Source organism: Geotrypetes seraphini, chromosome 5, assembly GCF_902459505.1.
Source record: "Geotrypetes seraphini chromosome 5, aGeoSer1.1, whole genome shotgun sequence".
Lineage (NCBI taxonomy): Eukaryota > Metazoa > Chordata > Amphibia > Gymnophiona > Dermophiidae > Geotrypetes > Geotrypetes seraphini.
The window spans coordinates 108,017,617-108,043,763 of record NC_047088.1 but is presented as its reverse complement, the minus strand read 5'-3'; the positions used below and the strand labels follow the sequence as shown (position 1 = coordinate 108,043,763).

Below are 26,147 nucleotides of genomic sequence, written 5' to 3'. Positions count from 1 at the left end.
TTCTATGTCATTGGTACCTACATGTACCAGGACAGCTGCCTCCTCCCCAGAACTATCTAAAATCCTATTTATGTGACATGTGAGGTCCGCCACCTTCACACCAGGCAGGCAAGTGACAAGGCTATCTATATGTCTAATAATCGAATCATCAACTACAACCGCTGTCCTAACATTTCCCTCCTGGGCAAAAGGCCCTGGAGACACATCCTCGGTGCGAGAGGATATTGCATCCCCTGGTGGGCAGGTCCTAGCTACAGGATTATTTCCTACTTCACCAGGGTGATTCTCCCCTTCTAAGAGACCTCTCTCCTCCAAGGCAGCACAGGGGTTACCAAACTGGAGGTGGGACTTCTCTAAAACATCCCTGTAGGTCTCCTCTATGTACTTCTCTGTCTCCTTCAGCTCCTCCAAGTCTGCTACTCTAGCTTCAAAGGAACGTACTCATTCTCTGAGAGATAGGAGCTCTTTGCAGTCAGCACACACATATAACTTCTCGCCAACCGGGAGAAAGTCATACATGTGACACTAAATGCAAAAGACTGGATAGCAACCCTCTTGCTGCTGGACTACTCTCTGCATCTTGTTATTAAGCTGATTAATTAATTAACCTTATTAAGCTACTAGGAATATATTAGACTAGTATGGAGAGCCTTAAGATTTTATTAAATGTTTTATTTAGTGTTTGTTTTTTAGATAGTCTTAGGGTTATATTATATGCTAATTTATTGTTTGAGTCTGTACTGGTAATGAAATATAGAGTTCGCCTGTTGTCCTAATTAGAATAATTGATAATAAATTAATACTATAAGTACAGAAATGAGCGAATGGAGACTAAGCCAGACCCTGCTTTGCCTGCCTGCCAGAACCTGTATCTATCAGCAGGTTCAAGCTTACAAAACTGTAGAACTATAAAAGGCTATTATCCTATGGAGACTAAGTAAAGTTTGTTCTTTTAAGATCTAAACTGTCATTAGAAGGGAACCAACAATTGAGCTTTTCTCCCCTATCAAAGCTCAGAGCAAAATAATGTATACTTACCCAAAGATATGTCTTCTACTCTTCTCCTCTCAGAAAGAGAATGTCCTCTTCCCTCCTTCTCTCTTCTCAGAAAGAATATACTAAAGGTGCGTTGGAAAGGTAAGAGGCAAACCAGGAGAGGACAGATTCATGGAATCCAAGTGAGGACAGCGTCTCAAGCAGTAAGCTGTGATTAACAGTATCAAAGGCAGCAAGGTCAAGAAGGCTGAGGATCGAATAAAGGCCCTTAGCTCTGGCCATGAACAAGTCACTGGAGACTTTACTGGAGGCAGTTGTTGTGGAGGGGGCGAAAGCCACATTGTAGAGGATTGAGAATCTGCTGAGTTTAAAGGAAGTCCATTCAGCGACGGAGAACAGCACACTCCTATTTTGGATAGGAACGGAAGAAGGAAGACAGGGTGATAGTTGGACAGGGCAGGTGGGGTCCAGCGAGGGTTTTTTTGAGAAGCAGCTTAACCACCGCATGTTTGAAGGCAGCAGGGACAGTTGCAGTGGAAACAGATAGATTGAGAATATGGCATATGGGAGGGATAACAGTATGTGAGACGGGATCGAGTAGAGGGGTGGGAATAGGGTCTGAGGGGCATGTAGTAGTCTTGGCTGAAGACAGAAGTTGTGCAGTTTCTTCCTCTGTGATTTCAGGGAAGAAAAGTCAGTGGTAATTGGGAGGGACATGAGGGTAGGACCAGACAGAAGCTTCCTGAGTTGTTTGGGTGAAGGATGAAGGGGTGTTGTGAGTTTGAAGTTCAGGAGAGTGGATGGTGGGCGGGTAGGTAGGGGAGAAGGATGGGTTTTTGTAGTAAATTAAAGGGTGATCTTGCAGACCATGTCATGGAAGCAATCAGCCATAGTCTGGGGAGAGAGAGGAAGAGTCGGAAGTGGGGGCGCTTTGAGGAGGGAGTTAAGCATGGCAGACAGATGACAGGGTTTGGAAGAAAGGGAGTTAGTTGGATGTAGTAGTCTTGCTTCACCCTTGTAAGTGCAGAAATGAAGGAGGTCAGTATAAATTTAAAGTGAAGAAAGTCAGCACTTGTGTGAGATTTGAGCCAAAGGTGCTCGGCACAGCAGGTACAGGAACGTAAATAAAGGATACTGGGAGTGAACCTAGGTTGAGGTTTGGTACGCCTGACAGAGCGAGGAACAGGAGCAGCAAGGGTGTCCAGAGCAGAGGAGAGAATAGAGTTGTACGACGAGAAAGCCTAGTGGAGGCAAGGAGAGGTAAAACAGTGGTTGAGAGCAGTGGAAGGATTGAAGATTTCAAAACCTGTTGGAGGTGACTGGGTGTGGAATAGGGGGAGTAATGGGGAATAGTGAGGTAGAGAAGTTAAAGAGCAGTTGGAGAAAAAGACAACATCAAGGCAGCGGCCATCCCCATGAGTGGGGATTGTGGAGCAAAGCTGGAGGTCAAATGCAGAGATTAAGGCAAGAAACTTAGAAGTATACTTGACAATGGGATCATCGGGGTGAAAGTTAAAATCCCCAAGAATGAGGAAGGGAGAAGATGATTCAAGGAAGCCCAAAAGCCAGGAGCCAAATTTAGTGAGAAAAGAGTTAGGGGACCTAACAGCTCATTTTGGAATACAGAACTGACAGAAAAATGTACTTATTTTGAGAAAGTGCCCTGGTGCTATAAAAGTGCTATATTGGAAAGTGCATTCGTGCTGTAAACTTCTTTAATTCATTTCTGCTTGTATAGCTTAAAGTGCATAGCTCCTACTCTAGATAACCAAAGCCGTTGCTTGTTACTTTTAATCATCCAACATGGCCTGCGTTTCACGGGATACACTACATCCCTGCTGAGTCAGGGAAAATCTCTCTAGCAACTGTTCTTTAGGCTGAACACATACTCCTGCCGGTTATTAAATAGTAAATTTAGTATGAATTAGAAGATTTATATTAGATGAATTTTTATGTAATTTAAAAAAAGAAGTAATGAATTAAAGTAATAAACTATTTTTTTTTATTCATTTTTGAATTCTTACAAGTGAATTAAACATATTATAATCAATTATCATATGGCACTTGCATTTACAAACAAATCCTCTTATAATATAGAATAAATCCCCCCCCCCTTTTGTCAATATTCCTATTTCCATATGATATACAATTCCCATCCCACCCCTATATATCTACTACCCATGTGCTAAGATATCTGATCATTAGAATAATTAGTCAATGGTTCCCAAATTTTTTTAAAATTATGAAGATTCCCTTGTTGTAACGCTAACACCTTTTCCATTTTATATATATGACAAACTGAGTTCCACCAAAATGTATAATTTAATTTAGTATAATCCTTCCAATTTTGAGTAATTTGTTGCATGGCGACCCCTGTCAATATTAATAATAACTTATTATTTGCAGAAATCGGACTCTGAGTTCTCATTGCTGTACCAAATAATATAGAGTGGTACCTTGGATACGAGCATAATCCGTTCCAGGAGCATGCTCGTAATCCAAAATGCTCGTTTATCAAAGCGAGTTTCCCCATAGGAAATAATGGAAACTCACTTTGCTAGGTTCCCACCCTCCCCCCCCCCCGAGGCCAGTAGCGCTGCTCCCCCCCCCCGAGAATCGGCATTGCTCCCCCCGAAGGCCCCCCCGCGAACCGGCACCCTCCTCCCCCGCGATCCGGCACCCCCCCTGCAGCCATCGGGCATCCCCCCACCGCCATCGGGCACCCCCCGCCGCGACCTGAGGTCCCCCCAACCCACCCGAATCCTCTTCTTACTTTGATGTAGCCTCCGCACCGGCACCAGCATGTCCTGTGCTGTGCCGGTGCCCGTAAATCTGCCTCCGGTGCTGGGCCTTGAGCATATGCGCATTCACGTTGGACATTTGACGTGAACTCTCAGGCCTTGAGCATGCGCACATGCTCAAGGCCCAGCACCGGAGGCAGATCTTCGGGCACCGGCACAGCACAGCACAGGACATGCTGGTGCCGGTGCGGAGGCTACATCAAAGTAAGAAGAGGGTTCGGGTGGGTTGGGGGGACCTCAGGTCGCGGCAGGGGGGGTGCCTGATGGCGGCGGGGGGGGTGCCCGATGGCGGCGGGGGGGGTGCCGGATTGCGGGGTAGAGGGTGCCGGTTCGCAGGGGGGGGGGGGGCGCTCGCAAATCAAGGCGCGCTCGGTTTACGAGGCACCAAGTTTGCAAATGTTTGCTCATCTTGCAAAACACTCGCAAACCGGTGCACTCGTAAACCGAGGTACTACTGTAGTGTCATATGAGAGTCCTACATGGTTTTCTAATAATTTATTAATTTGGGGCCAAATTAGTTTCCAAAAAGCATTTACACAGGGACAAAAAAAAAATTAAATGATCTAACATCCCAACTTCTATTCTACAATGTCAGCATCTATTGGATCTAGTGCTATCTATCTTTTGTAAACGCGTAGGGGTCCATAAAACTCGATGTAACAAAAACATCCACGTTTGACTCATAGATGCTGACCTTGTAGACCTTAATCTCCAGGAACAAAATCGTGGCCATTGAGACGCAGAAATTGTCTGTCCAATCTCAATACTCCAAATATCCCTAAGTCCAGTTTTCTTTTTTTTTATTTAAAAATTCATATAACAATTTATACCATTTTGCGGCTTGGTGTCCCAAAAAATCCGCCTGGAAACATAGAACCTGCAAGCTATATTGAGTATTAAGATCTTTCCATTCAGGGAACCCTGCCTGAATAGCCTGCTTCAATTGCATCCATTTAAATTATTGTGTTTTATTTAAGCCAAAGTTATGTTGCAATTGTGAAAAACTAAGCAGTGATCCTTCTGAAATGACATCATTCAATGTCCATATACCTGCAATTATCCATTGTTTCCAGACGATCTTAAATCCGCCAATCTTGATCCTGGAATTTACCCAAATAGATTGACATGTCCGCGTGCAATAAGACCCAAATCTTGAAAGACCTTCTAGACGAGCTCGACCCTGGATTCCTATGCATCACGGAATCATGGATTGCCAAAGACGATCTATTCACACAAAATGAACTCCTCCCCCACGGTTACCAAGGCCTCTTCTCCCCCAGACCCAATCGAAAAGGAGGTGGTCTAGCACTCCTCTACAAGTCTTTCTTTGACATCCAGCTCCTTGAGACGTGCACTCACGCTTCTCTAGAATATTTGCTTGCCTCAGTCAATGACGAACTCCGCACTCACCCATTGGGCATCCTGTTACTATACCGCCCACCCACCCCTTGGACCAAATCCTCCAATCTCGTCTTTGAGACCATAACAAACGCCTTCGTTAAATTTCAAAGACTTCTGATCGTTGGTGATATCAATCTCCACCTTGATGACACCAACAGCAAGGACATGACTGAATTCAACAACTTCCTTACCTCTCTAGGCTTCCCCTCACCCACCCCATCTCCAACCCATGAAAAAGGGCACACTCTAGACTTCACCACTTTCCTTGATCTTACCGCCTTCAAAACTTCAACCGACGACACTCGCTGGGAACAAGTCCCTTGGTCCGATCACTTCTTAGGGACTACCTGCCTCCCCATCTTCATGTCACATCTTGACTCCCCACTCCACTCCTCTCATTCCATAACTTTCCGCAAAAAAAACCTCGAGCAATCTATTCTGGTCCAAATTCCTCAACCAACTCTCCTCCAACCCTAGACCTACAGACCCCGAATCCCATTGGCGCAACTGGACCGCCCTCTCCGAGTCCACCTACCACTCCCTTGCTCCAATATCCACTAAAACCATCTCCTACCCCCGAAAGGCCCCCTGGTACTTACCTCTTCACAGAGAACTGAAACAGAAATGTCGCGCTTTAGAGCGCAAATGGAAAAAATCTAAATCCCCCTCTGATAGACAAACCCGGAGGGTCAATATTAAACTTTACAATTCTACACTAAAAAAAAGCCAGGAAGAACTTCTTCGGAGACAAGATCTCTAGATCCAACAACCAGATCAGTGCGCTGTTCAACATCTGGCGCTCCCTAACTACAAAAAAAGACCCATCCTTGCTCCCACCGTCTCTATCAGCTGATGCCCTTGCAAATTTCTTTAATGAAAAGGTTACCACCCTAAGATGCTCCTTCCCACCCACAGTCTCCTACAATTCCCTGGCCTCTACTGACCTCAACCCTACCTTACCTATATCCACCCCCATTCCTGCCGACAGATCTTGGACCGTCTTCGAGCTTGTTTCCGAATCGCAAGTCTCCAAACTCTGCCTCAAACTAAAAACTTGCAAGTGCACTCTGGATCCTTTCCCCTCCTATCTATTCGAGAATATCCCTACACAGGCCATCGCTTCCCTCACCGAACTCATAAACTCTGCCCTAACATCGGGCCTTTTCTCCCCCAACATGGGACACATTTCATTGACCCCTCTACTGAAAAAGGCTGAACTTGACCCCTCCATTCCATCAAATTACCGTCCTATAGCAAATACCCCTCTCCTAACCAAGTTATTAGAATCCATCATATCCACCCAACTCTCATCCTACCTAGAAAGATTCTCTATTCTCCTACCCCACCAATTCGGCTTCAGACCCAATTTTAGCACCGAATCCCTCTTGGCCTCACTAATCTCTAAGGTGCAACATCTCCATTCTCGCAACAAATTTGCTGTTCTCCTACAATTCGACCTCTCCGCAGCCTTCGATGTCGTCCACCACGACATCCTAATCTTCCAACTCTCTGAAATAGGCATAAGCTCCACAGTCCTAGATTGGTTCTCGAAATTCCTACGCTTCCGCTCCTACACCGTTAACACAAACGGTACCTCATCCCCCCCCCTGGAAGCCGAAATGTGGAGTCCCGCAAGGCTCACCCCTCTCTCCTATCCTTTTCAACATCTACATGTCCTCTTTGAAACTCCTTCATCTATCCCCCCTAGAAACTCTCTACTCCTACGCTGATGACATCCTCATCCCTCCTCGAGACCGACTCGAACCTCTCTAACCTTGCTGAGAACATATCCATATGTATAACGAATCTCCAATCCTGGGCCCAATCTGTACAAATGAAACTGAATGAGTCCAAAACAAAACTACTTTGGCTCGGCCCAATTTTAGATCATTTACCCACCTCCATCCCACTAACGTCCGGCCCCACTCTTCAGCTTGAGTTTTCAAGCAAAGTTCTAGGCATCGTCATAGACTCCTCTCTCTCCTTCAATGATCACCTCAACTCCTTGGTAAAAAAATGCTTCTTTAGCCTTCAAATGCTGAGGAGAGTGAGATCCTGCTTTCATCATTCTCACTTCGCCGTCCTCGTTCAATCTACCATCCTCTCTAGACTGGACTACTGTAACTCCATCTATATAAGCCTAAGAAAAACCTCCATAGACTTCAGCTAATTCAGAACGCCGCGGCCAAGCTTATTTTCGCAAAAGGCAAGTTCGATCACGTCTCCCCCACTCCTCTCCAAGCTTCACTGGCTCCCAGTATACTCCAGAGTCCTCTATAAATGTGCCTGCTTAGCCTTCAAGATCCTACATGGCGTTCTTCCTCCTGCTATCCCACTCTTTTGGAACTTCTCAAACCCACACTCCACTAGACCCTCCCAAAAACTGAAACTATCTTTCCCCTCTACAAAAGGTATATCCCGCGCAGGAAAACTTGGAACATCCCTCCCCTTTAGAACCACAGAACTCTGGAACAACCTCTCATCCCCGCTCAGAAATTCAAGCTCCTTCCAATCCTTCCGCAAACACTTGAAAACTTGGCTCTTTTCAAAAATCTAATCACCTCCCGTTCTCTAGCACCCGGTCCCTCTCTATCTTCTTAGTCCCTCTCCTATATCCCTTCATTGTAGTTCCTTTCCTCTTAACTTCTGTAAACCGTGCCGAGCTCTGCGCTTGCGGAGATGGCGCGGTATACAAACCTAAGGTTTAGTTTAGTTTAGACTTAGTGATTTAGCAATTGGATCTGGTGATAGATTACTAATATATCTTAAGGTCTTCCAAGTATCCAGTCAAATTCTATTATCCTTGTATTTCCTAGGCAATTTTATACTAACTACATGTTCTAAATGTAATGGGAACAGGAGCCACCATTCTAAATATAACCAATCCGGTACATTCTCCATGAGATCTGGGAGGATCCAATACATACCCTGTCTTAGAATATAGGCTTGATGGTACCTATAAAAATTTGGAAAATTTACCCCTCCCTCCACAATTGGTCTTTGTAATGATGCTAAAGCAATTCTGGATCTTTTCCCAAACCAAACAAATTTTGTAAGAACGTTGTTTAACTTTTTATAAAATGACCCCTGAAAAAATATTGGTATCATACTCATTTGATAACAAACCACAGGCAATATCATCATTTTAATTGTTTGAACTCTTCCCCACCAAGAGAGATGTAAAGGATTCCATTGCTCACACATTTCTGTTATCTTTCTTAATAAAAGTTTTTCATTCTTTTTCACTGTGTCTTCAATTGTATTTTTGATAGTAATACCTAAGTATTTTAAACCTTCATCTTTCTACATAAATGAATATGAATCAAATAATCCTTTGGTACAATGAACATTAATTGGAAGAACTTCCGATTTATTCCAATTAATTTTATATCCAGAAAATTTTCCAAACTTCTCTAGAAGATTAAGTAAACATGGAACAGTATTCCCCGGTTCTCTTAAATATAGTAAAATATTAGGTAGGTAGGTAGGATGGGTTGAAGCCGGTGATGTTAACAGGAGTAAGAGAACAAACTGGCCTGTCTCTTTGAGAAAACCCAGAATGGGTGCAACTCCATGATCTGAGGCTTGTTTCTATATATATATATATATATATATATATATATATATATATATATATATATATATATCCATAAATATATATATAAAACTGAAAGGGTTATATATATATATATATATATATATATATATATATATATATATATATATATATATATATATATATATACAGTGGTGCCTCACACAACGAACTTAATTCGTTCCAGGAGCAAGTTTGTTATGCGAAAAGTTCGTTATGTGAAACGCGTTTTCCCATAACAATACATGTTAAAAAAAATAATTCGTTCTGCAGCATAAAATATGCTAAGATGACATAAAAAAAGATAAATTTGTCAAAATGGTGAAAATGGTGGTCTTGCTGAGGCCAAACTCTTTGACGAGGTCACACTGTTTTACCCCACATTCACTCCTTCTAATTATTTCCCGTTTCATTTCAACAGAAATCACCTTCCTGCTTTTTTTAGAAGCCATGATATATAAAAAATATTGAGTTTATCTTAAAAGGACGACTGTATACAGTGAGAGAGGGCAGTTAAGCGCAGTGACTAACGACTGCCTGCAGTGCCTGCGCGGAAGGATGCAATACATCGGCAGCTCGGGCGACTTCGTTGTGTGAAACGAAGTTCGTTGTGTGAAACGAAGTTCGTTGTGTGAAACGAAGTTCGTTGTATGAATCAAGACATGAAGTTCGTTGTGTGCAGCGTTCGTTGTGTGAGGCGTTCGTTATGCGAGGCACCACTGTATAACCCTTTCAGTTTTATATATATATTTGGTCAGAGTGGTTAGATTGCAGTGTTGGAAAAATATAAGTACTACTGCCTAATTAAACTGGAACTTAGAAAAGATTGTAGGTAGAATGTGCTTTCAGAGGACTTCCAGAGACAGAGCCTCAAAATACTGACTCCTATCGTCCTATATCTCTGCTTAATGTAGACCTAAAAATCTTTAAATCAAATATATAAACCACCAATAACCAAAATGACACTGAAAGGGTTATTTATATATATATATATATATATATATGATCTGAGGCTTGTTCCCATATATATATATATATATAACCCTTTCAGCACATTCTACCTACAATCTTTTCTAATTTCCAGTTTAATTAGGAAGTAGTATTTATATTTTTCCAACACTGCATTCTAACCACTCTGACCAAATACAGTACTTAATTCTTTAGGAGAAAGGTGCTGTTGTATTACTGACAAACTCCAGAACACATAAGGAAGACATAACAATTGTTACCTATAATTCTAATAATTTGGGCAAACCAATCTCATAAAGGACCCTTCTCTTTCTGAATAATCAAAAACTATCACTTTCTTTTTGCTATGAGCAGCACATGGGTGACCATGAACTCAGAACTAAAGCAGCCTCTGTTGTTTATTCTAGAGTTCCATTCAGGCTATCTGCAAAGCAGCCACTTGGGATTCCACACATTTTCAAAGCACTACTACTATTTAGATCAGTCTACAGCACAGGACATAGTAGTTTTACACAAATTGTTTTTATTTGAATGTTAATTTTTACCTCTATACCACAATCCCAAATGATTTTCAGGCCACCGACATCGTGGCCCATTGCCCTGGATTCACCCTTAGGAGAAAGCAATTTGCTTACCTGTAATGGAAGTACCCCCTTTAAAATGCAGCAATGAAGAAGCATCTGGAATTGCCAAGCACAATTTTATTTTTCCTATAAACACTAAGCTCCGTTACCATACATACACACACAAAATCTCTGGAAGAAATGGGGCCTAGATGCACTAAAAGGATTGGTAAGACCGTGTGGGTCTGCACAGATCTGATTTTTTGGCCGATTCAGAAAGAGCTATTGATGCACTAAAAAGTTTGTATGCAAATGATTCATGCGGATGTTCATCGTAATCCCGACTCTGCCATCTGTTGATCGCTGTGAGAGTAACTCTCACAAATGCGCAGAGCCAGTAGGGGAAGCACAAACAGCTGAGGAAGGGGAAGCCCCGAAAGCAGCCATCTGCCACTTAGTTGTTTGGGGCAAGAAACCTTTTTTCTTTTTTTAAATAGGCACGCACAATATTTGTCCCATTTTAAAAAAGGAAAAAAAGTACAAACCCACCACCACCACCACCGATGCCCATCCTCCTGCTGTACCAACCCCTCCCCTCCAGCAGCAAAATGGCAGGGAGGATGCCCACTCCCGCCTCCTGCAATGGCAACTCCTCCCCCGATGGCAGTGAAACAGGATTGCCCACTTCCTCCTCCTGCCACCAGATATCCTCAGAAACCCCACCCCCACCCTCCGATTCTCCCCTTGTACCTTTTTAAGAGAAGTTGGAGCAGATGAGCTCAGATACCTATGGCCCTTCCCAAGGGGATGGGTCTAAAACACCTGAGCCAAATAGGGCTTTAGGCCCCTCCCCATGCATCACATGATGCACTGGGGAGGGAAAGGCCTGCAATTTTGAACTGGGCTTCTCTTCCGCTCCAACTTCTCTAAAGTACAGAGGGTTTGGGGGGTGGGGTTTCTGGAGACCTCTGGTGGCAGGAGGGAGTTGGCATCCCTCCTGCCTTTTTATTCAGGGGGAAAGGGGAAGGTAGAGGGATGTTTGGGGGGGGGGTGCGCCTGGTACGGGAGTGGGCCTTCGGTGGCAGGAGGGAGTGGACATCCCTTCCTGCTGTTTTATTACCACAGGGGGGGGAGAATCACCAAGGCAGGAGTGGGCATCTCTTCTACCATTTTTTCTCGTGCGGGGGAGATGAGGTTGGCCTGGCAGGAGGAAGTGGGCATTCCTCCTGCTGTTTTCACTAACATGTGTGTGTGTGTGGGGGGGTCAGTTCTCAGTACCAGTTTATCAGGGAGGGATGTCATCTGCAAGGGGGATGCTTTCTTTTTTTCTAATGGAGCAGATATTGTGCATGTGTAAAATGCACAGCATCTGTGTCCATTGAAAAGAAAGGTTAGACAAGTAAGCGACTGGTCTAGACTAGTTGTTATTGTTTTTTTTTTATCGTTAAAAGCGATCACTTTTTTAGTGCATCAGAAAGCCGTGTTAGAGCATCAATCGCTCTACTAGTTTACATGGCATTTTAATTTTAATCAGGGATTGAGCAATCGTGCAGAAAACCAGGCAATGAGCTGGGTCAGCAAATGCAATCAATCGCTAAAGCTGTTAAAACAGGTTTAGCGATGATCGCTGGCTTTAGTGCATCTGAGCCTGAATCATCAAAAGAATGTTGAAGGGAACAACGGATCCTCTGTGCAAATTTACTGGAAATTAAAAAAATAAAAAAGAGCGTTGAAGCTGGAGGAGGGTCCAGGAATCCTTGCTTTGTAAGATGACATTACCAGAAAATATGGCTTCATTTTCCTTCTGTCTACGGAGCACCCTCATTACAGGTAAGCAACTTTGCTTTCTGTGATTCTACAATTGTTAAGCAGATGGTGAGAGCAAGGTGTTAATTTATCAGATGCCATGCTCTGTGCCATCTTGTGAAAGAAAGATACAAAATTACCGAATGTTAGCTTTACAAAATATTCATTGGTTATATCTCTAGCTTGCTGTCTAGAACTTCTGAATAACCTGGCTCCGGGCAGACAGTGCAATCTGAATCATCATACAGAACAGAGAAATGAAAACTTTTATTTGTATTTATAACTTTTTTATTTATTATCTGGAATCCATCTCAAAATCAAATAAAAAATGTAAAAAAAAAATTGCTGTTATAATACAGCAAAACCAACTACATAAGGAAGATATTCATCTGTGCTTGCAGGGAAGTCTTGGACCTCTAAAGTACATGCCTATTCCAAAAGGAACCATTTAGTGAACATTCATGAATCACAGGGCAGCAGGATAGGATATCTTAAGCGATCTTTGTACCCAAACACTAGCAGGATTTTTATATGACTGGCAATTAGTCCACGATCTTTCCTGTGCCTTTTTCTTGCCATCTGTGGGAGGGAGTCAAAGATGGAGGACATTTTTAGGGGGGTTCCAGGAACCCTTAATGGCTTCAGGTGGTTCTGCCATATTGTATGTCAACTGACAGGGAAGCCATCCTTACCTTTGTGACACAACTGGCTCCAAAAGACAAGGGATATGAACTCAGCACAACTTGCAGTTACAGCCTGCCATCATAAATCTTACAAAAAAGATCATTTGGAATAAAAATCCCTCTATCTATTGGGAAAGATTAACATTCCAAGCCACAATAGGAACTGCAGCGTCTATATGGCAAGGTTTATACTTGTGGGAGTTTGGTGAATATCTAAACATAAATCTTGGTTCTTTGCAAGCTGAAACACAGTTTAATGGATTGACATAACTCTCCAAAGACAATGTTGCAACATGAGCTTGTGCGATAATATTGGTCCTTTTAGACAAAGGAAGAATGCCCACAGTGCACAATGTGTACAAGAGAAAGTACTGGGAGACAGTCCTTGCCCTCCCCTCAGAACAGTGTTGTTGCTTCATGCTCCTCCTCTTCCTCACTAGCTAGCATCACGACAAAGGCCTTGGGTGCATTTTGGAAGAGTGCTGCCCGATTTTGCTGTTCACCCTTCTTCACCCAATGACCATAGATGCGGAAAGCACAGGCATCAATCAGCTTGCGCACCCCACGCAAAGCATAGGGGTCTCGCATCAGAACCTCCTTTGTCACTGGTCGAACCCGTCGATAATTGCAGTAAATGCGGATGGAAGCAAGGACAGTCCACATCGCCACCTGCATAGAGTAAAGGATAATGGTAAGAGAACAGGAAGATAAAAAATATAGAAAGGAGGATAAAGGCAGTAGGTTGCAGAACCAAAAAGGGGAGTATCTCTTGGGAAGGAATCATTTTCTCAGAGGACTGTATCACCCATAAAACAATTTTCTTAGGTACGAAAAGCAAAGTTGCTTACCTGTAATGTCTCCATAGATAGAAGGGGAATGCTGCCATACTTGTTGGTGAAGCCCTAGACCAGGCTTGTCTAACTTTTTTTTTTTTTAAATAGGGGCCACATTTAATATTTCATAACATTCAGAGGGCCAAGACATGTGCACAAGCACACTCATGCTTGCTCTCTTTCTCCCATGCCTCTGTCTAGTCATCCCCAAGATAATATTATCTCTGTATCTCTCCCCTTTGCCATCCAGTATTTCTTCTATCTCTCTAACCCCACAATATGCCAGCATTTCCCCCATCCAGCACTGCTTATCTCTTTCTCTCCATCCTCCTAAGCAGTATTTCCCTTCTCTGCTATCTCTCCAGCCCATTCAGCATTGCCTCTCTCTCCCCCTTATTTACTATTACTATTTACTATTGCCCTGTCTGTCTGTCTCTCTCTCTCTCCCCTAATCTCCTATCATTGTCCTGTTCTTCTCTTTCTTCCCTCCCATTCAATCTTGCCGTTTTTGGTTTTCCTTTCCACCCATCCAGTATTGTCCCATTTCTTTCTCCCTTTCATCCATCCAGTCTTGCTCTGTTTCTCTGTCTCTCATCCCATCCACTTCTACAACACAATTTTCCTCCCTCCAATTGCACCTCTACCAGATCCATGCTAATGAACAACCAAGGAAGTAATGCAGGACCGTGTCTGTGTATGTCGCTACTACATCCTGTTTGGTCCTGTCTCCTCTGACATAAACAGAACCAGCACATGCTACAGCAGAGTTGCTTCTTCCTTGGTTGCTATTAGTGTGGACCCAAGGGAGAAGAGGCAGCAGGTCTGTGGGCTGGGAAGGTTGCAGTTGGGACTAGAGAGGCTTAACCTCCCCAAGCCTCTTATACAGGGCACCTGTGAGATCCCCACTAGAGGAATATCCAGTCCTCAGAGGTGTACTGGGGGGTACATCATATTCCCTCCACTCCTGTCTGCATTAAAAATAAGTACCTTTGCTGGCAGAACTATGAAAGCCCAACCAGTTAAATATTTCCTGTCAAGGCCTCCCCCCACCCCCAAATTTCTGCAGTAACTCAGGATTCCCAGCATCAGCAATTGAAAGCACCCCACCGACTTTCGGGTTGTTGCAGCAGCGCCAGAAAGAGAAGAGCAGCTCATCAGGGAATTTCTTTGACTGGTGGAGCTTTGGTACCCCTGCCAGCCATTTAATGGGTTCAGTGTAGGTCTGTAGTGGGCCCAGCCATAACATGAATCTCATTGGAGGACGTCATGGGACTTTCTTGGACCAATCACAGCAGAGGAGGATCATTGCCGCAGGGAAGAAAGATCCATTGAAGCACTGTCAAGGACTTTACAGAGCTTTTACAAGCCGAGTTCTGGCTCACTGGCTGTGGGTTGGACAAGCCTGGCCTAGACTGATCCTGTGTGTTGGTGCTCTCACTTAGCTACAGTAAGCTTTTGGCTTACTGGGCATGTGCAGGGACTCCTGCCTCTCCTAGCTCCTCCCCTGCCTTGTCAATTTTGTCTCTAGCTGAAGATGGAGCATTGTCAATTTGTCTGAAGTGGGGATGGTGGGAGGATAAATGTGGCTGCATTCCCCTGCTGTCTACGGAGAACCCAAGTTACAGGTATGCAACTTTGCTTCCACTAGAAACAAGCAGGGGAGATGCAGGCACACTTGTTGGTGAACCCAAGCTTCGACGGGTATGAAGGTGGTTAGTCAAGGAGCAAACAAATGTCTTGTGCTATATTAAGGTCTAAAAAGTAATATTTAGTAAAGGTGTGAACTGATGACCACATGGCAGCTTTGCATATGTCCTGAATCGAGATTGCCTGAAAGCTCGCCACTGAAGAAGCTTTTGCACGTAATCTATGGGCTCTGATCCTCCTAGGAATCAAATGACATGCTTTAGTGTAGTAGAATTCGATGCAATTGGAAATCAATACAGAAACAGTACATCGGGAAGCTGGTTCACCTAGATTGTAGGTAATGAACAGCTGATTGGTTTTGTGTAGAGCTGATGTGTCTCTTAGGTAAAACAGGAGCGCTCTTCTGCAGCCTAAAGCATGAAGACATTGTTCCATTTTTGATGCTTGCGGAAAAGGGAGAAGGACGGTAAAATGATTCTATGAGGTGGAAATCTGAAACCATGTTTGGTAGAAATTTCAAGAGCATGTGTAGCTGGACCCCATTAGGAAAGAATATGTCTACAAGTAAGCAACTGACAAGGCAGGGGAGGGGGCTATGGAAGGCAGGAGTCACTGCACATGCCCAGTCAGCGAAAAGCTTACTGTAGCTAGGGGACAGCACTGACACACAGGATCAGTCTAGGACAGGGGTCAGCAACCTTTTTAAAGCAAAGAGCCATTTTTTCCTAAATGTTTGACCCAAGATTTACAAAGAGCCGCAATGGGTAGACAAGGGGGTTTGAGATATGATGATGTCAGCGGATGTTGCCCAATCCGGTCCCAAGCTCAGGCAGAGCTGGGGCCTTTCTTATCTGCTCTTCCCAATCCAGAAGAAGCCTCCAATGGCTCAGGAAACCTCCGTTTTGCTCTTCCCAGCCCTTCTTTCTCCTCAAGCGGCCGATGCACAAAACTATCACTGGTTTCTTAGTTGCAACACTCTGAACCATATCTCCCACTGTTCAAGATCCCTCTTATTTTTCACATCTTCCAGTAAGACGCTGCTGCTTTCAGCGCGATACCGCGCTGCTGAGACGTGTGCTGTTGGCTGTGCTGGTCCTCTGCCCCAGAACAGGAATTGACTTAAGAGGGGGGCAGAGGACCGGCACAGCCAACAGCCTCAGCCGAGCGTACCACGTCGGAAGCAGCAGTGTCATTCTGGAAGATGTGAAAAAATAAGAGGAATTTTGAACAGTGTGAGGTCATCAGAAGCACTTTTCTGAGCCGCATCCACGTGGCGAAAGAGCCGCATGTGGCTCGCGAGCCGCAGGTTCAAGACCCCTGGTCTAGGACTTCACCAAGTATGATTGCATCTCCTCTGCTCGTCTCCAGAGAAAACAGTTCATAATATATAATGCCTTCCTAAACAAGAACACACATTTATTATTTCCACAGATGGGGGAGAAAACCACCAATGTAAAGAATCTATATTAAGTAGGTATGATCCATTTAGGAAGGGGCCATTTGTCAGTGGGATTGTTCCGTTTGGGAACCAGTACAGAGAGGTATGTGTCCTAAAATGGAGGGGGGGGAATTATCCCAGTATAAGTAGGTGGATGTGTCCTTTCAAGAAAGGCCACGGTCTAGTACAGTGAAGGTGCATTCTTTTTTTAGGAAGAGACTCACAGATTTATAGTGCAAGACCATTATCCAATGTACAGAGGGGTGCACTCTTTTTAGTCTGAGAATATTATGCCCGTTTGTGCTTGGAGAAAACTTGGATTTAATTATTAATAAGAAATAAACTATACAATTCCTTTTCTGAATGCAGAACTACCAAGTTACATAATTCCAGGAGGAAAAGTTGTAGGCCAGTTTTGAATTTCTGCTAGGAACAATTTTAAAAGCTGAGAATAAACCTTTCCTAAAAAGAGTGCACCCCTCTGTACATTGGATAATGGTCTTGCACTATAAATCTGTGAGTCTCTTCCTAAAAAAAGAATGCACCTTCACTGTACTAGACCGTGGCCCATCAGGTCCAGGACCTTTATAGTAATCCTCTATCTATACCCTTCTATCCCCTTTTTCTTCAGGAAATCATCCAATCCCTTCTTGAACCCCAATACTGTACTCTGTCCTATCACACCCTCTGGAAGCACATCCCAGGTGTCCACCACCCTTTGGGTGAAGAAGAACTTCCTAGCATTGATTCTGAATCTTTCCCCTCTCAATTTTTCTGAATGCCCTCTCGTTCTTGTAGTTTTTGAAAATTTGAAGAATCTGTCCCTCTCCACTTTCTCTATGCCCTTCATGATCTTGTAAGTCTCTATCATGTCCCTTCTAAGCCTCCCCTTTTCCAGGGAAAAGAGCCCCAGTTTCTCTAATCTTTCAGCATATGAAAGATTTTCCATATCTTTTATTAATTGCGTCGCTCTTTTCTGAACCCTCTCGAGTATCGCCATATCCTTCCTAAGGTACGGCGACCAATATTGGACGCAGTACTCCAGATGCGGGTGTACCATCGCCCGATACAATGGCAGGATAACTTCTTTCGTTCTGGTTGTAATACTTTTCTTGATAATACCTAGCATTCTATGCGCCTTCTTAGATGCCACTGCACACTGTGCCAACGGTTTCATTGTCCTGTCCACCATCACCCCCAGGTCCTTTTCTAGGGTACTTTCACCCATTACCAGCCCTCCCATCGTATAGCTGTACTTCGGGTTTCCGTTTCCTACATGCAAGACTTTACATTTCTCTACATTAAACTTCATTTGCCATTTTGTCGCCTACTCTTCCAGTTTGTTCAGATCCCTTTGCAAATCCTCACAGTCCTCTTTGGTCCCAACTCCATTAAATAGTTTGGTGTCGTCTGTGAATTTTATTACTTCACACTTCGTCCCTGTTTCTAGATCATTTATAAATACATTGAACAGCAGCGGTCCGAGTACCGACCCTTGCGGAACACCACTCGTGACCCTCTCTCCAGTCCAAGTAGTGGCCCTTCACTCCTACCCTTTGCTTCCTACCCGCCAACCAATTTTTGATCCATCTATGTACTTCTCCTTCCACTCCATGGTTCTTCAGTTCCGTAGTAGGCATTCATGGGGTACCTTATCAAAGGCTTTTTGGAAGTCTAAGTATATGATGTCTATAGGGTCCCCTTTGTCCATTTGTTTGTTAATTCCTTCGAAGTGCAATAAGTTCGTTAGGCACGACCTTCCCTTGCAGAAGCCATGTTGGCTTGTTTTCACCAGTTTATTCCTTTCTAGATGCTCGTTGATGCTGTCTTTAATCAGAGTTTCTGCCATCTTCCCCAGAATCGAAGTCAGACTCATCGGTCTGTAGTTCCCCAGGTCACCTCTCGATCCTTTTTTAAAGATGGGTGTAACATTAGCTATCTTCCAATCCTCCGGGATCACCTGTTTTCAGGGATAGGTTACAAACCTGCTGTAGTAGTTCCGCTATTTCCTCCAGAAATGTACTCAGTGTAATTGAATCATTTTAGGCTTTAACCCCCATAATTGATGTGTCTGGGCCCCGACCATTGGAATATTTGTTTTGAACTCAGTCTGCATATGCAAAAGAGGTCACTGAAAGACTTACAACTCCAGTGTAATAAACCTTTTGGCTCGGCCTCAAAATTCAGCGTAACAGGAGATTCAGGACCTGATGTTCAATCTGCTTTGACACCGCATGCAATGACGTGAATAGAAAGCGTCAAACAATCGAGCTTGCTGTAGAGACAGGACTCAACATTTACTTTGTCTATGCCTCATGCATCAGGGGAGGCATCATGCAAGAAAGTTAACAAACATTCCTCCCCTTCTAGGTATGGCACAGCATAATCACAGACTTCCACCTCCTGAAAGCATAGTTAAGCATCAGCACACCATGGAACTGTTTTGTTGCAGCCTTTATCTCCGTTTGTTCATCGATGTCTCTTATCACGTTCTGTATTACATTGGCAACATCTATATAAACTGCCATAGCAATAATGTTTCTTGAACTGGAATCCTCAATCACTTAATCCATTCACAGAGCCCCCCCTCCCAATTGATGAACTGATCGGCAACGTGGAAACCCCCCCCATCATCAGAAAGTAAAATCAGCAAACAACGCGGGTAAGATTGGCAACAGCAACTGTAATTTTGCAAGCAGTGTTGCTTGGCCAAAGCTTCCCTATGACACGCCCAGGCGGAAATAGGAAGCTGCGTCAGAGGGGAAGCTATGGGCTGAGCACCACTTGCAAAATTACAGTTGCCGATCTTACCCAAATTGCTTGCTCATCTTACTTTCCATCGATGGGGAGGAGCAGCATTGCCAATCGATGCTAAGGGGGGGGGGGGCGTCGCCATTTAAAAAAAAAAAAAAAATTGGAATGAAAGGTGAGTGGTGAGATGGACCTGGGGTGGAGGGAGAGAGAGAAGGGGCAGTCAGGCAGATGATGGAAATGGGAGAAGGGGGCAGATGAGTGGGGACTGGAGAAGGGGGCAGATGATAGAAGTGGGGAGGAAGGGAGAAAGAGAGAAGGGGGCAGATGATGGAAGTGGGGAGAACTTGTGCCATGAGTGTCAGGTATATATGGGAAAGCAGCAGTGAGGAGGCGAGGGGCCCTCACCTCTGCTGCTTTCCCATATGCTGGATGGGGGGCATATACTGGATGGGGGGAAAGAAAATAGAGTTAGTGAGATAGTGGATGGATGAAGGAAAGGGGTGGCAAGCTGTGAGTAGATACAGTGAAAAGGAAAGGGAAGAGAGCGGAAAGAGAGATGCCAAAGAATGGAGGAGGAGACAGAGATATCAGATCTGAGTGGAGGAAATAATAATAATAATAATTTAGTTTTTGTATACCGCTATACCAAAAGTTTGAAGCGATTCACAACAAAGTAAAAAAAATACATACGATCAATATATATTAAGTACATTAAAACAGTCAAAAAAATGCATCAATTAAAAGTAGAAAAGCAAGAGAAGTAAACAGTGCCACAACTAAGATGTAAACTGTGAAGAGAGAGATGCTAAAAACTACAGGGGGAGGGAAGGAGAGATGGAAGGAGAGAGATGCCAGACCATGAGGTGAACAGAGGGAAGATGATGAATGCCAGACCAAAGGGGGGGGGAAATGGGGGAGGGCAGGAGGATAGATGGCAGAGGGAGACAAGACATTTTCTGGAAGGGGCAGACAGTGGATGGAAGGAAGACAATGACAAGAAGTTGAGGAAAGCAGAAACCACATGACAAAGGTAGAAAAAAATTATATTTTTTTGCTTTAGGATAAAGTAGTATTGTAGCTGTATTGATAAATGTTTAGAAATAAAAATGGTGATCCTTTTATTGGATTAATTTTAATACATTTTTGATTAACTTTCAGAGACCAAATTCTTTCTCAGGTCAGGACAGGATACTGTAACAGCAATATACTTTACTGACCTAAGGAAAGAGGCTTTGACCTCTGAAAGCTAATTAAAAATGTATTAGTCCAATAAAATGGTATTATCTTATTTTCCATTTTTTGTTTTATTTTTATTTGTTAATTTGTAACGTGATTTGTTATTTCTCTTTTTTCAAATTTACATCTGCTAAACCGCATAAAACTTCACGGTATTGCGGTATATAAACTGTTATTATTATTTATCTTTTGTTCAGTATTGGGGGATATGCACCACTGTTTCTTCACCCCTAAACTGTACCGTTCCTTCTGTTTGTAGCACAAGCCAGCAGGCTGAATGCTCTGTACTGCTCCGATAATCATAGAATTCTTATGATCGTCAGAACAGCGCAGAACATTTAGCCCACCAGCCAGCACTAAAAACCTCTTCCGTGTTTTTGAAAAAAAAAAAAAAAAAAAGGGGGGGGGGGGTAGTTTGTGATTACTTATTCCATACTGGGTGAAGGTGGTTCTGTGTGTATGAAAGACATGGTTTTTGTTATCATTGACCAGCCTTGTTTGGCGAAATGCAAAAGGCATGGTTCTTGGGAGCACCTTGAATAAACCTTATTGTTTGCCGATCTTCTTTTGTTCCACGTTGGATTTTTTGGTGGACTGCTTGCCTTGTTGTTTTGTTACAAAATAACATACATGGAGTGGAATGTACCAGAGGAGTTACAGATTTGGTTGTTTATATATACATATGGGTTAAAGTTGGATGACAGAGTAAGGCAGGTGAGAGGAGTTGCAAACTTGGTTATTAATATAGATTTATGTTTCGGATAGTATTACTGCTTTACAATGCATTTGAACACTTTATATACTTATGGAAAGGGTTCAGAGTTAAAGTCCTGGGCAAGTAGATGGGAAGGGAAGAGAAGGAAGGGGAGATTTGTTCAGAGATATTTGGGACTTGCATAGAACTAAAACTGGTAATCTTTGTTGTTTGTTTTGAATTTTATAATGAAGGAAAGAAAGAAATATAAGTGGAAACAAAGAAGTAAATAAGAAAACAGGTAAATAAATGGGGCGGGGCAGGGGTAGGGGGAACAGTGTACTTGTGTGTCTAGGGTCCCTCGAAGAATTAATCCTGCCCTGTCTATATCTCCTCTCTTGTTCCTTTCCTCCAAAGTATACTATTGAGATCTTTTAAGTCTTTCTCCAAATGCCTTATGATGAAAACCACCAACCACTTTTGTAGCCTTCCTCTAGATTGATTCCATCCTGTTTATATCTTTTTGAAGATGCGGTCAGGCCAATGGTCATGCTTCTAACACTAGTCAATCCAGGTCACAAGTACCCGGCAGAAACCCAAATAGTAGCAACATTTCATGCTACTGATCCCAGGGCAAAAAAATGATATGAGCAGACTATAGACTTTTCCTCCCAAAACTTGTCCAAATCTTTTTTAAACCCAGCTGCGCTAACAGCTATAACTACATAAGCTTTGGATTCTTGCCCAGAAATAGCTAAGAAGAAAAAATTTAAAAATTGAAATTGAATCAGGTTGGGCAGACTGGATGGACCATTCGGGTCTTTATCTGCCGTCATCTACTATGTTACTATGTCACATCCTCTAGCAACAAGTTCCAGAGCTTAACTATTGAGTGAAAAAATGTTTCCTCCTAATGCTTTAAAGATATTTCCATGTAACTTCATTGAGTGTCGCCATGTCTTTGTAATTTTTGAAAGAATTAAAAAAAAAAAAAATAGATTCTCTTTTACCTGATCTACCACTCAGGATTTTATAGACCTCGATTATATTTCCTTCTCAGCTTTCTTTTCTTTTTTTAATGTTTTCTTTTTTATTTTATCCAAAACAAAAGTACCATCTTTTTCACTTCATAAGACGCACTTTTTTCCCATCCAAAATTGGGTGGAAATTTTGGTGCGTCTTATGAAGCAAAGGTAACTTTTTTAAAACATCCCCACTCACCCCGTTGTACCTTTTCAAAATATCCCACTCGTTGGGGGTATGCAGGCTGACTACCGCCCGCCTGCCTGCCGCCGCTGCTCCCTGCTGGCCGCCACTGCGCTGCAACTCAAGGAAGGGAAGGGCCAGCGTGCCACGCCAGACACTGCCTTCCTCCCTCCCTGCTGCACTGAAGCCTGCCCACCCTCCGCGGATTCCTCCTCCTCTGGCCCGGGTCTGCCACCGCCGCAACTCAAAGAAGGGAAGGGCCAGTGTGCGATTGCACATCGCCGGCCCACAAGCCTTCTCCTGTCAGAAGCCTTGTGGGCCAGCGATGTGCAATCGCTGCACGTTGACCCTTCCCTTGAGTTGCAGCGTAGCAGTAGCGGCAGACCTGGGCCAGAGGCAGGCTTCATCAGCGCAGTAGGGAGGGAGGAAAGCTGTGTCAGGTGTGGTAGGAAGGACAAAGGCTTGGAAGGCAGTGAGGGGAAGGAGGCACGAACTCAGGATATGGTAGGGAGGGAGAACGAAGGACAAAAGCTGGAAGACGGTGAGGAGGCATGAACTCGGGACATGGGAAGGAGGGAGGTCAAAGAACAAAGGCTGGAAAGCAGTGAGTGGGAGGGGGCACGAACTCGGGACATGGAAGGGAGGTAGGTCGAATTACAAAGGCTGGAAGGCTGTGAGTGGGAGGGGGCACGAACTTGGGACATGGGAGGCAGAAAGGGACAACTGTTGGGCCTGAGTGAAGAAAGGAAGGAAGAAAGAAAGGAAAGAGACTCATGAAATCACCAGACAACAAAGATAGGAAAAATGATTTTATTTTCAATTTAGTGATCAAAATGTGTCAGTTTTGATCATTTATATCTTCTGTGTGTATATGAAAAATGAAAGGAACAGCCTGGCAGGGAAGGGGAGACAGGGTGCAGAGCCAGACAGGGAGTGTGGGGTTGGGTGCAGAGTCTGGCAGGGAACCCAAGCACAGTACCGGGTAGAGCTTTGGATTCTTGCCCAGAAATAGCTAAGAAGAAAAAAATTTTAAAAATTTAAATTGAATCAGGTTGGGCAGACTGGATGGACCATTCGGGTCTTTATCTGCCGTCATCTACTATGTTACTATGAGTGAGGGGACTGGGTGCAGAGCCTGGTATATATTAGTACACAATTTGGTTCAAAATGTTTTTTTTAATGGTTTTCCTATTCTAAATCTAGGGTGCGTCTTATGGTCCGGTGCATCTTATGGAGCAAAAAAAAAAATACAGTACAAAATATCAATCAGGCAATGCAAGAGTAATATACCAGAAATACAAGAAAACAGTAAATCCTCCTCCCCAAGAACCCCAAACACAATCCCAGAAAACATTTTGGGGCCTCCCTTAAGACTGCATTTAGCATTGTATAAGGCACAAGGAAAGCAAAAGTACATAATGTCCAAAAACAATCTAAAAGGAAAAATGTCCTAATCTGGCATCAAGAAGATAGTGATGGCGAGTCTTTTCTCCACTGCAAATAAATGTCCCAAACCTTATGAAAGAAATGTAAGCGTCCATGTATGAAAGCTGTTAGTTTCAACATCAAACAAATAAATTCAAGTTTCCTCAACAACTGAAGTAAAGTGGGTGCATAATGCTTCTTCCAATGAGCTGCGATTTCTACCAGCAGTATATAAATGACATACCATGTCTATCTTTGGTAATATGTGGAGGTTTCACATGCAATAAACAATATTTAGGTTCCCGAGGATACATTCCTCCAGTTATTAAAGTAAAGATGAGAAGCAGACGAGTCCAGAAGCGTTTCATCACCAGACACGTTCGCCAAATATGGTAGAAATCACCCATTTCATTACAATCCCTCCAGCATAATGCATATAATACCTTCTATATAATAATTTGTGACCATTTTAATTCATACTACTGGCAATATAAGTTTTCAATGGGTCTTTAAAAATATGTTTCCAGACTTGAGGAGACAAGGTCTCACCCATATCCTGTTCCCATTGGGCTGTGTAGTGTTATAGGATTAGACCACACCAGCAGCACTCGATACAACAAAGATATTGATCCTTGTTGAAGAGGTTTTTGTAGAGCTTGGTCTAAATAAGTAAATGGAAGATATAGAGATTTGCTCTATAAAAAGGCCAGAGATGAACTAAGTTGGGTGTAACAAAAGGATTCAGAATTAAGCAGTCTGTATACCTCCTGCAAAACATCCCACAATATTACTCCTTGATCATTCCAAAACTGTCCCAATGTACATAATAAGGCTTTTTCCCAGCGCAGAAATACAGGTCAGGAGCTGTCAGTCTGCAATCCCAGAGTATATATGATAGCTGTGAGGGCAAAATATTGGTGCTCAGGAAATAATGTCTGGCGAAGAGAATACCAGGTTTGAAGAGGACAGCATAAGAAGCTGCTGTTTAGACAACCCCGGGATAGCCCACAGGGGTACCGTGGGAAGCAACCATTGCTCCAAAGTTTAGATACTTATTTATTCAAGCCATCAAGATTTGCAATTTTGCAACCCAATGATTTAGCTCAAAGTTTGACACTCCCATTCCTCCTTGGCTTTTCAGTTGCCATAATATCTGATGTTTTACCTTGGGAGGCTTTTTCAGCCAAATGTAGTGAAACAATTTACTATTCAAATCGTGAAAAAAAGAACATGGTAGCTCTATAGGCAGTGACACAAACAAATAAAGGAGCTTCAGTAACAGCACCATTTTAATGGCTGCTATTTATCCTAGCCCTGTCACCCAGGAAAATGGGTACTTCTGTTGTAACTGAGTTATATCAGCCGGTGGCACAGTTAAATTCAAGATTTCAGACTTAAGCATATTAACCTTGAATCCTACTAGCTTGAAAAAGAGATAATAGATGTTGTAACAAGGTATCAGGCTGAGTTAGTGTGAGTAACACATCACCAGCAAACAGCATAATTTTATGTTGAAAGCCATCACACCAGATCCCAGAATGATGCCGTACCAATAGAGCAAAGGGTTCTATTGACAAAGCAAACAGTAAAGGAGATAGAGCACAACCTTGTCTGGTCCCATGAAACAATTCAAATTCTGCAGTATAACTACCATTAATCAACAGACTAGCTAAGGGCTGGTTATAAAGAGATCAAATCCAACTAATAAACTGGGATGGGAGGTGTATCTTGTCCAGGACTGCAAATAGAAACAGCCAGCTAATCCTACCAAATCCTACTGCAAACAGAGCAAGATCAACAGAGCTGCTAGCTTCAGATATTATATGCAAAATACATCTAATATTACCCTGAGTTTGCCTGCCCATGATAAAACCTGATTGATCTACATGTATTAATTGGGGAAGCACTTTTTGAAGGCGATTGGCTAATTTAGTGAATATTTTATAATCTGTCCCTAGTAAAGATATAAGAACATAAGAATTGCCGTTGCTGGGTCAGACCAATGGTCCATCGGGCCAAGCAGTCCACTCTCGCGGCGGCCCTTAGGTCAAAGGCCAGTACCCTAACTGAATCTAGCTTTACCTACATACGTTCTGGTTT

At 43.2% G+C, this 26,147-nt stretch overlaps 1 protein-coding gene across 2 annotated transcripts in view; it reads right to left on the bottom strand.

The window, feature by feature from the left end:
* Positions 1–12,343: 12,343 nt before the first annotated feature.
* The window catches only part of PHKG2 (phosphorylase kinase catalytic subunit gamma 2), a 105,092-nt gene continuing 91,288 nt past the window's right edge, over positions 12,344–26,147 (bottom strand). The window contains exon 10 of one of the 2 annotated variants that reach the window (XM_033945879.1): positions 12,344–13,483. In XM_033945879.1, coding sequence (XP_033801770.1) covers positions 13,211–13,483 — 273 coding nt within the window. In that variant the 3' untranslated portion in view covers positions 12,344–13,210. The remainder of the gene's footprint in view (positions 13,484–26,147) is intronic. The other variant, XM_033945878.1, reaches the window with a different exon arrangement.